The sequence below is a fragment of the Carassius carassius genome, chromosome 16 (assembly GCF_963082965.1).
Source record: "Carassius carassius chromosome 16, fCarCar2.1, whole genome shotgun sequence".
NCBI lineage: Eukaryota > Metazoa > Chordata > Actinopteri > Cypriniformes > Cyprinidae > Carassius > Carassius carassius.
The window spans coordinates 12,461,245-12,474,200 of NC_081770.1; the positions used below are offsets into that span (position 1 = coordinate 12,461,245).

The 12,956-nt window shown below is 37.6% G+C and overlaps 1 protein-coding gene across 6 annotated transcripts in view; it reads right to left on the bottom strand.

Annotated features, from left to right (window-relative positions):
• The window catches only part of LOC132159558 (hemicentin-1-like), a 41,088-nt gene extending 33,079 nt beyond the window's left edge, over positions 1-8,009 (bottom strand). For 2 of the 6 annotated variants that reach the window (XM_059569104.1, XM_059569102.1), the window contains exons 1-4: positions 7,832-8,006; positions 6,960-7,289; positions 6,354-6,668; positions 3,497-3,820 (exon numbers count right to left, since the gene is read on the bottom strand). In XM_059569104.1, the coding sequence (XP_059425087.1) occupies positions 3,497-3,820; positions 6,354-6,668; positions 6,960-7,289; positions 7,832-7,877 (1,015 nt within the window). In that variant the 5' untranslated portion in view covers positions 7,878-8,006. Of the gene's footprint in view, positions 1-3,496; positions 3,821-6,353; positions 6,669-6,959; positions 7,290-7,831 lie in introns of all 6 variants that reach the window. The other 4 variants (XM_059569105.1, XM_059569106.1, XM_059569103.1 and 1 more) reach the window with 4 other exon arrangements.
• Positions 8,010-12,956: the final 4,947 nt, after the last annotated feature.

The following is a 12,956-nucleotide window of genomic DNA, read 5'->3' on the forward strand; positions in this document are numbered from 1 at the left end:
GGATATCTCGGGTAGAGAGCCACACCAGTTGGCCAGGTTGGTACGTGGGAGTCGGCCGTCGGAGAGTATCAGCAAAGCGTTGTTGACGATACACGGCTTGTTGGAGATCCTGGTGGGCCTGGTCCCAAACCCTCTCACTATTTTAGAACCAGGTATTGACATCAAGGACTTCCGAGGGCTCACCTGACCAGGGAAACAGTGCAGGCTAATAACCTAGGGTACATTGAAACTTTGAGCGTATTCGGCCCAGATGAGGTAACGATTCCAAAGGTTTTGGTTCTGATGGCAGAAAGTTCATAAGAAGTGACTGATATCCTGAATCTTGCGCTCAGTTTGTTATATAGCCGGAAGTGAGACTGACAGTGACATTGAGTAATGAGAAGAATGCCCGCTCTGCAAAGAAGCAAGAGTTTTATTTACACCGGGGTGACCTGTTCCCACAGAGGAGTGTACCTGGGAGATAAGGGCCCTGCGATGATCCTTGGATACAAATGTCTTCCCAGGTGGGCATGCGGGTGGAATGGGTTGCTGTTGAGCTTTTTCTCTGAGCATTTCATCTAAGTCCCACTGAATAGGATTAACAAACAGCTTGGTGGGTAAGATGGGCTCTGGTTCCTCAGGGGTTTCCTCAAGGGCGAAGAGACGAGACAGGGTATCTGCACGGGTGTTCTTTGATCCTGGAATAGAGCCCACCTGGCTTGACGAGGGTTGAGTCTCTTGGCTTCCTTCAGATATTGTAGGTTCTTATGATCTGTTAGTACAAGAAACGGCTGTCGGGCCCCCTCCAGTTTTACGGCTAGGAGTTCTCGGTTGCCTATGTCGTAATTTCTCTCCGCAGGGGACAGCTTCTTAGAGAAGAAGGCACAGGGTATGGGTTTAGTTGTGTTCTCTGAATATTGGGAGAGGATGGCACCGACGCCAGTTGTGGAGGCGTCCACCTCAACCATAAACTTTTTCTTGTGATCTGGGTATTGCAGCAGGGGAGCTGTGGTAAAAGCTTCCTTTAGCGCTTGGAAGGCTTGTTCAGCTTCGCGGGTCCATTGGATAATTTTGGGTTTCCCCTTTAAGAGAGAGGTAAGGGGGGGGGGGGTGGGGGGGCAGTAATCATACTGTACTGGTTAATAAATCTATGGTATAAATTAGTGAAATCCAAAAACCTTTGTAGCTCCTTTATGGTCTTGGGTGTTGGCCATGATTTAATTGCTTGGGTCTTACTGTTATCCATCATCACCCCTTCCTTGTTGATCGTGTAACCTAGGAACTCAATGGACTGTTGATGAAAGACACACTTCTTAGCTTTAACATAAAGGGAGAATTCTCTGAGAAGTTGGAGTATTTGGCAACATGATACTGTTGATCCGTTTCATTAGGTGAATAAATGAGGATGCCATCTATATACACAAGAGCAAACTGTTTCAGGTACTCAAGGAGAACTTCGTCCATAAAGCTTTGGAAAATGGAGGGAGCGTTTACTAGACCATACGGCATCACCAAGTATTCGTAGTGTCCAGCAGGGGTGATGAAAGCCGTTTTCCACTAATCTCCCTCTCTTATTTTGACCAGGTTGTATGCGCTCCGTAAGTCCGGTTTTGTAAATATACAGGCATCCCTGAGATGTTCGAGTGAAGATGGGATTAGTGGAAGAAGATAGCTGAACTTTACCATTATTTTATTCATGGCTCTGTAGTAGATGCATGGTCTCCACCCTCCATCCTTCTTTGGAACAAATAAGAAACTAGCTGCCGCTGGAGAAGTGGATAGCCGGATGTACCCTTGTCTTAGGGCTTCCTCCACATATTCTCTCATTGCCTCTTACTCAGGGATGGATAGGGAATATATTCGCCCCTTAGGTAAGGTCTCTCCTGGAACCAGATTGATAGTGCACTCCCATGGGCGGTGTGGCGGAAGCTTGGAGGCTTCTAGGGAGTTGAAAACATCTGCAAAGGAGGCGTAACAAGGTGGGACATTGACAGACTGGTTCTCCTTGGGACTTTCAATGGACGTGGAATTAACTGGCATAGTGGCAGGCTGATTATCAACATTTGACATGGGATGACTGACTTGGGGGTTTTGACAGTTACAACCCCACTTAAGTATTTTTCCTGTCGTCCAGTCTATAAAGGGCTGGTGCTGAATCAGCCAAGGGCAGCCTAGTATCAGTTCTGCATGGCTATTAGTAAGTATGAATGGAGAGAATAATTCCTGGTGTTCAGGTTCCACAATGAGAATAATGGGTGCAATCTGAAATGTTACGTACCCCTTGTTTATCACTTAGGGGAAGTGACTGCATAGATGGAGTAGAGAGTTGAAGTTCTTGTCCTTTGGAGACGATGGGTCTTAACAAACTTCCCTGAAACAAAATTTCCAGCTGGAGTCAACAATGGCGGTAGCCTCGACATCAAGGCCTCTAAACTTGAAATTCACAGAGATGGTTAGTGGTGTCGAAACAGAGGATTGTGGAAGGACCGAAATCACCACTAACCGTGGAGGACGAGATGGACAGGTAAGTATGTAATGGTCTCCTCCCCCGAAGTACAGGCATAATCTCTGTTCTTTGCGACGATTTAGTTCCTCTGGGATAGTCATTGGGAATGCACTTGCATCTTTTCTGGAGGTGGCTCAGGAGTTTTCTCAGGCATGCTTGAGCGAGGAAAATTATTCACTTGGTTTGCTTCTTGATAGCAAGACTGTGACCTTAGGTGAACATGCAGAGCTTGTTGCACCAATTTTTCCAATCCCAGATTGTCATCATATATGGCGAGCTTGAGTCAGAGTGCAGGATTTAGTCCTCTTCTATATACAGTTAGTAGGGCCTTTTCATTCCATCCACTTGCTGCGGCCAAAGTGCGAAACTCAAGGGAATACTCTGAGACGGTCCTGTCGCCCTGTCGCAGATTTAAGAGCTGATCGTTATTAATGAGTTAATTAATTAATTAGCTGATCATACTGATTGAGAGTTATACAGAGTATGAACGATTTTGTCTTAAATTTACATTTATGCATTCAGCAGACGCTTTTATCTAAAGCGACTTACAGGGCATTCAGGCTATACATTTTAGAGCATAAGATCTGCCCGAACCTGACGGGACCCCTATCGGACTCGACGGGTTTGATCGGGTTCGGGCTTAATTTGGGCAGAGGTGCTGGAAAACATGAGAATAAAACAAAAATAAATTAGTAAACAACAGAGCCGTGTCAGTGATGCGTTGAGTGTGTCTGTTACTAATTATCATTTTCATACATTTATTTATTAGCAAGGTATTTAGAAGCAAACATCTTTTGCTAAGATTTTCACTATCATTTTAATACTTATTTTATATTTTTATTATATATTAACACTATTAATATTATGTCAAATTTTAAAGCATGAATATGACTCAGTAAAGGCCTAAAAGTTATATTTTTAATTCTCTACTCACCATTTATTTTTAAGATTACAATTATGTAAAATATCAAAGAAATTAAGCAAGACTTATATTTATAATTCTCTACTCACCATAGACAGTGAGACTGAATGTGTTGAGCGGCGTCTCTGATCTGCTTCTGTGTACTTTATAAACTCCAGAGTCTGTGCTTCTGGTGTTTGTGATGATCAGAGATCCAGTCTGATCCAGCTTCAGTCTGTTTCTGAATCTCCCATCAGCACTATCACTATATAATGTGCTCTTATGGTTCCGTTTGTTGATTTTAGCTAGGAGAATTTGTCCAAATCTCCACGTTATCTCATCATCTCTTTGCGTTTCAGTATCATCAGTGTTTAAAGTGACAGAATCTCCCTCCATCACTGACACTGACTTCACTCCATCAACACCAAACACACCTGAATAACAAAGAGGAACAGAGAAATAAAGTGATAAAGTTCAGAAAAAACTGATTTATAAAAGTATTTATAACCTACTTTCAATCCTCAAATAGAAAGGTAATATATTTAGTATTAAAGAAATATATCATATATGTTGGGCTAATGTTTTTATTGTACAGCAAGAAAATACAGACATGATGGTCTCAATCTCTCTCAATTCACCCCAGGCTTTATTTAATTCTGTATTAGTCATTAGGCTATTATTATTTTTATTTCTTTGTAGGCAAGTAAGACTAGCAAACTGAATTGAGATGATTTGTCAAATATATTTAATCAATGTGCTCAATAAATGACTGTACTCTTAAATAATATTTTAGGGTGGATGAAGCCAATATACAAAAATAGCAAATTTATTTAGCATATTTTTTATTTTAATTACAGATTCTTTTTTAATTTTTTTTTTTTTATTTGTATTTTTATTTTTACATATTATCATCTAAGGCTTGTTAAAGCGCATCATCATCTCCTCCTAGTGTTCTGACGTCAGAATGTCTGATTCTGCTTGAGTAAAGGACTGATGTTGACCTCACTGCACTTATGGATGCAATGGCCAATCAGAGACGTCCAGAAGAGTCATCACTGAAATGCGGTGTTTTGTTCACTTGCTCCTTGACTGAATTATTTAGCGAAAAAGTGCAGATGTGCATACGAATGTAAGTAAGATATTCGTTTCATAATGTAAATTGCTTCAGTGATTTTAATGGGAGTTTTTGAGAGTGCCTGAACTCTGGCTAGACTGAATGAAAATGTTCTTTGATAATGTAAATGTTCTTTACTCTCTGTAAAATGGAAGTGTTAAAATAAGTAACTTACAATATTGTTATTAAAATTTACATTAAATGCTAATTCAGTCGTATTAAAAATATTTTATGACATGATATGGCATTTAAGTAAAAGGTCTGGTTTTTATGTGTAGTTAATAGATTACACTACTTTTCCATATATTGATCAAATAACAATCTATAAAGGTACATTTACCTACACATTTGAGGAACGAGATATTTCCTGATATATTAAGCATGTTTGGAATTGTTTTGAAAAAAAAGAAAAAATAAATACATAAAAAAAACATAAGCCTATATCAGTTATACAGTGCTTTCATAGAATGACTTATACCCCCCAAAATGGAATTGAAATAAATGTAAACATATCAATGTCAATATAAAATGAATAATATACCTGACCTGATATATTAAGCATGTTTGGAATTGTTTTGAAAAAAAAGAAAAAATAAATACATAAAAAAAACATAAGCCTATATCAGTTATACAGTGCTTTCATAGAATGACTTATACCCCCCAAAATGGAATTGAAATAAATGTAAACATATCAATGTCAATATAAAATGAATAATATACCTGACCTGACATCAAAGTGCAGTGTGAAGGAGATGAATAACACTTGTAGCCTGTCATTTGTTAACATTGCAAAGGTGTTCAATTTTAGACAACAACAGTAGTAATAATATTAATCACTAAATTACAGTGTATCAATTGTTTAATGTTTTGTATCAATATTTAAGGTGGACTTATTGATTAGGTGCAAGAGTAGTAGTGATGGTTAAAATAATAGATTAATGCTGAAATAGTAAATTGAGCCTTGTTCCTAGATGGACAGAGAGTGGAAAGTAATAGATCAAATGAGGAGATGGAGATAGAGTAAGAAAAAGAGGGAAATATAGAGGCACAAGTGACAGAAAGAGAGCAGGTAACAGCAAGCCATGAGACAGAGGCTGGTGAGAAAAAGGGAAATGTAGAGGCACAAGTGTTTTCTATAGTTATTACTATAACCGCTCTTCTTAATTATTCTGTAGAACAGAGAAGAAAAAGCCATTAGACAATTTAAGAGATTTCAGTTTCTAATCCCAGAGTTATTATTAGGTGGAAAGAAAATATTTTTATATATCTTTTCTAATCTGTTTCTTTTTCAAAATGGCATCACAGCATTTGCTGCCGTATCAATACGTAATCATCCATATCGATACGCAAATCAGCAAGGAATGCATCACAATATATTGCTGTATTGATATTTTGAACAGCGCTATTTAAAGCCTTTTTCCATGTTCCCCTTTTATAATTTGAGCACCTGCCCCTCCAAAGGTCTCTGCACGACCCTGGGCTGTCTTATTGTGGGCGGTTTGATGCTCAGTGCTCGGACTGCCCACTTTCTGGGAAACCTCGACTCAGTAAGTAGATTTTTTATTTTTATTTAACCTAATTGATTCCTTTCTTTGTCGTGGCTTCAGTTTTATTTGTAATGTAATAAAGCTTCATTTGATATGCATCCATTCCTCATGGTTCAGGTGATTTTGTTGGGAGCGAACCCAAGGGGTGGTGTAGTCAATACTAGCGATAATTTAATCTAAGCCTATATATTGTTATGCCACATGTATATTATTCATTAAAAGTACATAACATACTGTATACCTACAAACCATTTAGATCATGTGAAAAAAAAAAAAAAAGAAATGTGACAGAGTTAACCAGTGTACCTGATCCACATGGCTGACAGAGTTGAGTAATGTCAAGATGTGTGGGCTGGTTTCTGATGGGATTGTTCACTACACAGCTGTAGGTGTTTTTATCCTGATATTCCACCTCCAGAGGTAGAGAGAGACTGATGCTGAGATCAGACACACTGATGCTGGACAATAAACTGTTTCCTTTGTACCAGGAGAGAGTCACATCACCCACATTAACAGCTGAACACATCAGTGAACAGTATGATGAAGATGATGATGATGATGATGATGATGAAGATGAACATTGTGAAGAGTCTCTGGTAATGACAGGAACGGGCAGAGGATCTGGAATTAGTAAACAACAGAGCCGTGTTATTTGTCAGTGATTTAATGTGTTGAGTGTGTCTGTGTCAGTCATATTCAATGCATAAATACATAATCAGAGAATCCAGTGCTATTATGTTAAATACTGATAATTAATGATACAATGAATATTTGTATACATTTATTAAAGGTATTTAGGAGCAAAAATACTTTGTTTTACTTTTATTTTAACATTTATGTATTTATAAGATTACAATTGTGTAAAATATCAAAGAAATTACTTAAGACTTATATTTTTAATTCTCTACTCACCGTAGACAGTGAGACTGAATGTGTTGAGCGGCGTCTCTGATCTGCTGCTGTGTACTTTATAAAGTCCAGAGTCTGTGCTTCTGGTGTTTGTGATGATCAGAGATCCAGTCTGATCCAGCTTCAGTCGGTCTCTGAATCTCCCACCAGCAATACCATCATATATCGTCATCATATTGTTATTTCTGTCGATTTTAGAGATGAGAATGTCTTTAGGTCCAAATGTCCACATGATCGAACCTTTTCTCTGTATATCAGTATCATGAGTGTGTAGAGTCACAGAATCTCCCTCCGTCACTGACACTGACTTCACTTCATCTGCTCCAAACACACCTGAAGAACAATAACAGATCTTATTTGTACAGTACATACAGTAATAGACAGCTGTCAGTGTGTTGAGTTGCTGACTGGAATTATTTTTCCCTCATGGTTGTGTTTTTTTTTCAGTCATTGGTCTTTTTCTTTAAATACTAAAACTATGTTCTGTTAAAATTGTATTAATGGCATATTACCTACAAGCAGACAATTTCGAACCCAGAATACATGGCTGAAGAAAATGTTTTCAGGATATTAACATTACATTTTTATTGTTATGTAAAATAATTAGATAATAAAAATAATAATAATAATTTTTATGAGATCAAAACTACCAAACACCAAAATTGACCATGGTTTTACAAATAAATAAATAAACAAACGGTTACCATTGCTATAGCTATTGCTATAAACCATGGTAACCACAAACTAACCATGGTTTGCTTTACATTGACCAAATTAAATATTTTTTTCTAAGAAAACAGATGATTCACAAAATAAGAAAACAAACGCATTTTCTAACGGTCCCTAAAACGAAACCGAAAGTATTAAAGACTTACCGCCCAGAAGCAAAGAGAAAAGAAAGATGAAAATATGATTATTCATGTTGCTGTTGAGTTCAGACTAATAAAGATTTTCACGGGTTTTAATCAATAGATGATTCGTGCCTTTGAACTTTGTTTCTGGGCGGAGTCTCGGGGCTCGGTCTTCCAATCCCAAGCAGCAGTGATGGCGATAGGGGGCGGGGCTTGGTGGGGCAAGCCTAAACTGTTCAAATAAGGTTTAAAGTTTTTTTTTTTGTGTTTGTTATTTTTTTTTTTTTATTGCAAGAAAAAAACTTGTACAAACATACCAAAACACAGGGAAGCGAGATATAAATACACTCAATAAGAAGCAAACATAAAATAAAAATAGACATTCTGGATTTGCATATAAAATTATAGTATTATTGATACATAAAAGTGTAAAAAATAAACTTACATTCTTTTGGAAAAGTTGTCATAATACATCAAAAACTTACTACTCTTTTTGTTCTTTGTAAGTCTAAGAGATGAAATAAGAGAGTCTAATTCCACAAGAAAAAGGGGGAAAGACAACTTAAGCCATTTCTGTTTATGAATGAAGAATTTTGCGTTCAATATAAGAAAATTAACAACATATTCAACAGAAAATAGCTTTGGATTTTCATAATAAAAGATAACATCTTTGAGGACAAAAGTGTGGGACACATTTGTAAGGTTAGAAATGTAGGTGCTTATGTCAACCCATAATTTGTTGGTAACACCGCAATCAAAAAACAAATGGGCAGCTGTTTCCTCCACAAAACCACAAAACGAGCAAGACTCATCAACATTAGAATATGGTTTAAAGCTTTAATGCGCTTGTGATTTAAACAATGATCTGATGGGAGGAGGAGCAGGGGCGCTGCACAAGATCCCGGGCCCTATGCATAGGCAGTCCTAATGGGCCCCACACCCCTTGAAAATATATATTCCAGACTTTTCAAGGGACCTCTCTTCCTTTGGGGCCCTGGTAATCAGTACTGGTTTTATCCCCAGTCCGACGCCCCTGAGGAGGAGACAATTACGGAATGCTCAGGCAATTTTGCCAAATTGCTGCCAGATTTAGCGATTTTTCAGACTACCAAACTAGCATTGTATTTACTTATTTTAAAAGACACCTAGCAACAAATGTAGTTATTAAATAAAAAGAAAAAAAAAGACATATTTTAATGATTCAGAAGATAACAGTCCTCTTTTTATGTGATACGTTTTTTTCTGGGCGCAGAACAAAAATTAAAGGTGATTATGTAGGGCAGGCCATTATTAAATAAATACAATAGTCATATGTGCATCAACTGTCAGTAAACAAAAATATCAAAGTTATCAATATTAGAGTATATTATACTTATATTATACTTATTACAGTATAAATACTGTACTGTACCATGCAGAACACCATAATTAATTAGACCAATTACCCAAACCCTACTGTATTCCAAGCAATGGTTATATAGTGCTGATAGCACCTACAGTTTGTTGTGACTGTAACTTTGTAATTAAGGTAGTAACAAATAAATCGATGTCAGGGCAGGGTTTGTGCTTATAATTCAGTTGGTAGACTTCATGCCATATGATTTATTCCAACCACTGATCTATAAAAATCCCCTTTCACTCAGAGCACTGTAAAAAGAAAACTGCCATACACAAACACATCCCAGGATTAATGCTGGTATGGGGACCTATGTTTCAGAACTCTTCACATACGACTGTCCCAGCACTGATCACTGTTGTGTCCTCTGCACATTTTAATGAGGGAATGTGAGCTGTGGGTGGAAATTAAGTCATGGGTAAAAAGTGAATACAGGACAGAGCTTGGGACACCACTGTGGTGCTCCAGTATTCAGGGTCAGATTTCTTAGTCTGATAGTCTGTGACTGTGTTCATCACTGTGTGTTTGTGTGAAAATGGAATAAAAACAATATCGTACTACATCATACTATTTTCAAACCAGTGAACTGCTATCAGATAGATTTCCCCATGAAGGCCTTGGTTCAGACAAATATGTACTCTCCAGCTCAGGGCCTGTCCAGACTCTGTTGGTACCCCTTGATTCTTAAACACTAGTTTTTCTGTTAATCTCAACTTCACTTCAGAAAATCTAAGTTCATTTTTAATAAATATTAAATAATGCATGAAATTAGCAAATAAATTACCTTCTTGTTGTTTTACAGTACACACAATGACCACTAGATCACAACGCAACTCCATTTGGACTTCTGGCCTATGCATGGTTTATTTTAAATGAAGACACGGTTTCACTTTAATTTGATTGTCTCTTTAACACATTCTGTTAACTGTAAGTAACATTTTTCTTATCTACTTTTCTCATTAGACTATTAGTAGAGTATTAGTAGACTAGTAGGATTAGGGTTAGAATAAGTTGACATGTAGGCTACTTGCAAAGTTACTTATAGTCAGTAGAATATCTGTTTGGAGACCATCACAATAAAGAGTTAGCAGTTATTAATCAAACAGTCTACTAATACTCTAAAGAGAGTTGGTTGACATGTAACTGCAATGTTACTTATTGTCAAACGAATGCTCAAAAGGGACAATCAAAATAATGTGTTTCCAAAGACCCTAGAATTATATGGCTGAAGGGAAAGCAAGTATCAGTAAGTGACTTTAAAACAAAGTTATATAAGCTGTTTATCGTAATGTACTGTAAAAGTCACAAAGTAGCGGGTCTTAAAGGGATAGTTCACCCAAAAATGAAAATTTGATGTTTATCTGCTCCCCCAGGGCATTCAGGATGCATGTGACTTTGTTTCTTCAGTAAAACACAAATTATAATTTTTAACTTCAGTTGTTACAGTCTCTCAGTTGTGCAATGCATGGAAATGGTAACAGAATCTAAAAGTAAAAGAGTAAAAAACATGCACAATCAAATCAATCACATCAAATCCAAATTAAACCCTGTTTTTCGTGATGATACATTGAGGTGTAAAGACACAAAACGATCAGTCTGTGCAAGAAAGTGAAAAGTATATATATATATATATATATATATATATATATATATATATGATATATATATACACACTGTAAAACCTGACAAGTTAACTTAACTCAAACCGTCTGAGTAAACACATTGCCTTGATTTAAACCATGTAAGTTTTAAAACCTTGCATTCAAGTAATTAAGTGATTAACTAAGTGCTGATTATGAATTAGTGATGAACAGCTGCTGTTAACAAACAGAATCACTGAAGAAAAGAGAAACACAAGAACTACTACAACCGACTTCAGACAGAGCCTTAGATGAAATCAACTGAAATAAAATACATGAAATCTCTCAAGATCTGATTAAACAACCCCACAAACAGCATCACCAGCTCCACTTATTAATAACCAGACTGAATTTATTTCTGTCAGACGTCTACAGAAGATCTTATTGAGAATGAACTAAGGTTTAGATGTTGATTTATTGTTTCATTTGAAGTAACCATGTTAGAGATCAGTGTTTGTTTTAGTTGGGCTCTTGACCCTTGACTTCAGTCTTTGTGTTATCTCCGGCTGTTATAACCATGTGTTTTTAAAACATGTATAAGTGCATTACCGCCACCTATCTCTCAAGTGGACTATTGGACACTCTATCTACAATCTCAATTAGGAGTGTAATTTATTAACTCATTATTAACTAATTAATTAGCTGATCTTGCCCCTATTTTGACAGCTCCGCCCCACACATATGCATGCAACCCAGGCAACGATTACGGTGGAATCTGCTGTGTCAGCTGGTCTAGGTTATGATGTCATGAAAGATGGTCTTCTGCGTGCCTTCGACTCCCTGAATTTCTCGATTACCATCTCAATGGAGATACTTAAAAGTTCAGAAGGCGAAACCTGAGTATCGAGAAGAAAGCCTTTTCTTTTTTTTCTGATGTCTGCCAGGTTCACCCAAAGATGTCTCTCCGTTACCACCATGCCGGCCATAGTCATGCCCATTGCAGAGTAGGCCTGCTTGGTAGCATGGAGAGAGAGATCTGTGGTGTGGCGCAGCTCAGCTACCTGATCGTAGAAAGGCCTTCGCGATCCGGGTCTTTTAGCAGATCAGCCTGATATGCTTTAAGCACCGTGATCGTGTGTAATGAAGCCACAGCTTGACCTGCTGCTGCGTATGCCTTGCGATTTAACCTCTTAGCCAGCACCCTGACACGGTCGTTCGCAACTCCCCTCAACTCGCACGTCAATTTTATGAATAGATTAAATAAAACGAGATGTATGTAATCTTGACAAACTATATAAAATTATAAAGATCTAAGCCTCAAGCGTCGATGACAGATCACTTTGTTTAGATGGAAAGCTTATAAAGAATGTATTTGCTAGATTTATATAAGCAGTACACTAGGGCTGGGCGATATATCTAACGATATGATCATGCGCATCTAATCAGTAAAGCTGCTTCCGTGATCACTGCTAAAATCTCCATCACCTGCTTATAATTGGTGTGGCATTTAATAGACAGAGCCGTAGATCGCTGACAAGCCACGCCATATCGCGTTCATTATCGCAGATGAATCGCCTTCGATAATGAACGCGATATGGCGTGGCTTGTCAGCGATCTACGGCTCTGTCTATCAGAGGTGGGACTATCAAGTCACAAGCAAGTCTTCGAGTCATATTCAAGTCCTCAAAGGGTTAAAGCTAAAGAGATAATTAAGTGACTAATTAAATGATGATTGTGCATTAGTGATGAACATCTGCTGTTAACAATCAACATCACTGAAGTAAAGAGAAACACAAGAACTACAACTGAATTTAGCCACAGCCTTCAACTGAAAAAAAAGAAAAAAAAAAACACTATGCCACCATAATACATTCTTTATAAGCCACCAAATACATTCTTTATAAGCTTTCCATCTAAACAAAGTGATCTGTCATCGATGCTTGAGGCTTAGATCTTTATAATTTTATATAGTTTGTCAAGATTACATACATCTCGTTTTATTTAATCTATTCATAAAATTGACGTGCGAGTTGAGGGGAGTTGCGAACGACCGTGTCAGGGTGCTGGCTAAGAGGTTAAATCGCAAGGCATACGCAGCAGCAGGTCAAGCTGTGGCTTCATTACACACGATCACGGTGCTTAAAGCATATCAGGCTGATCTGCTAAAAGACCC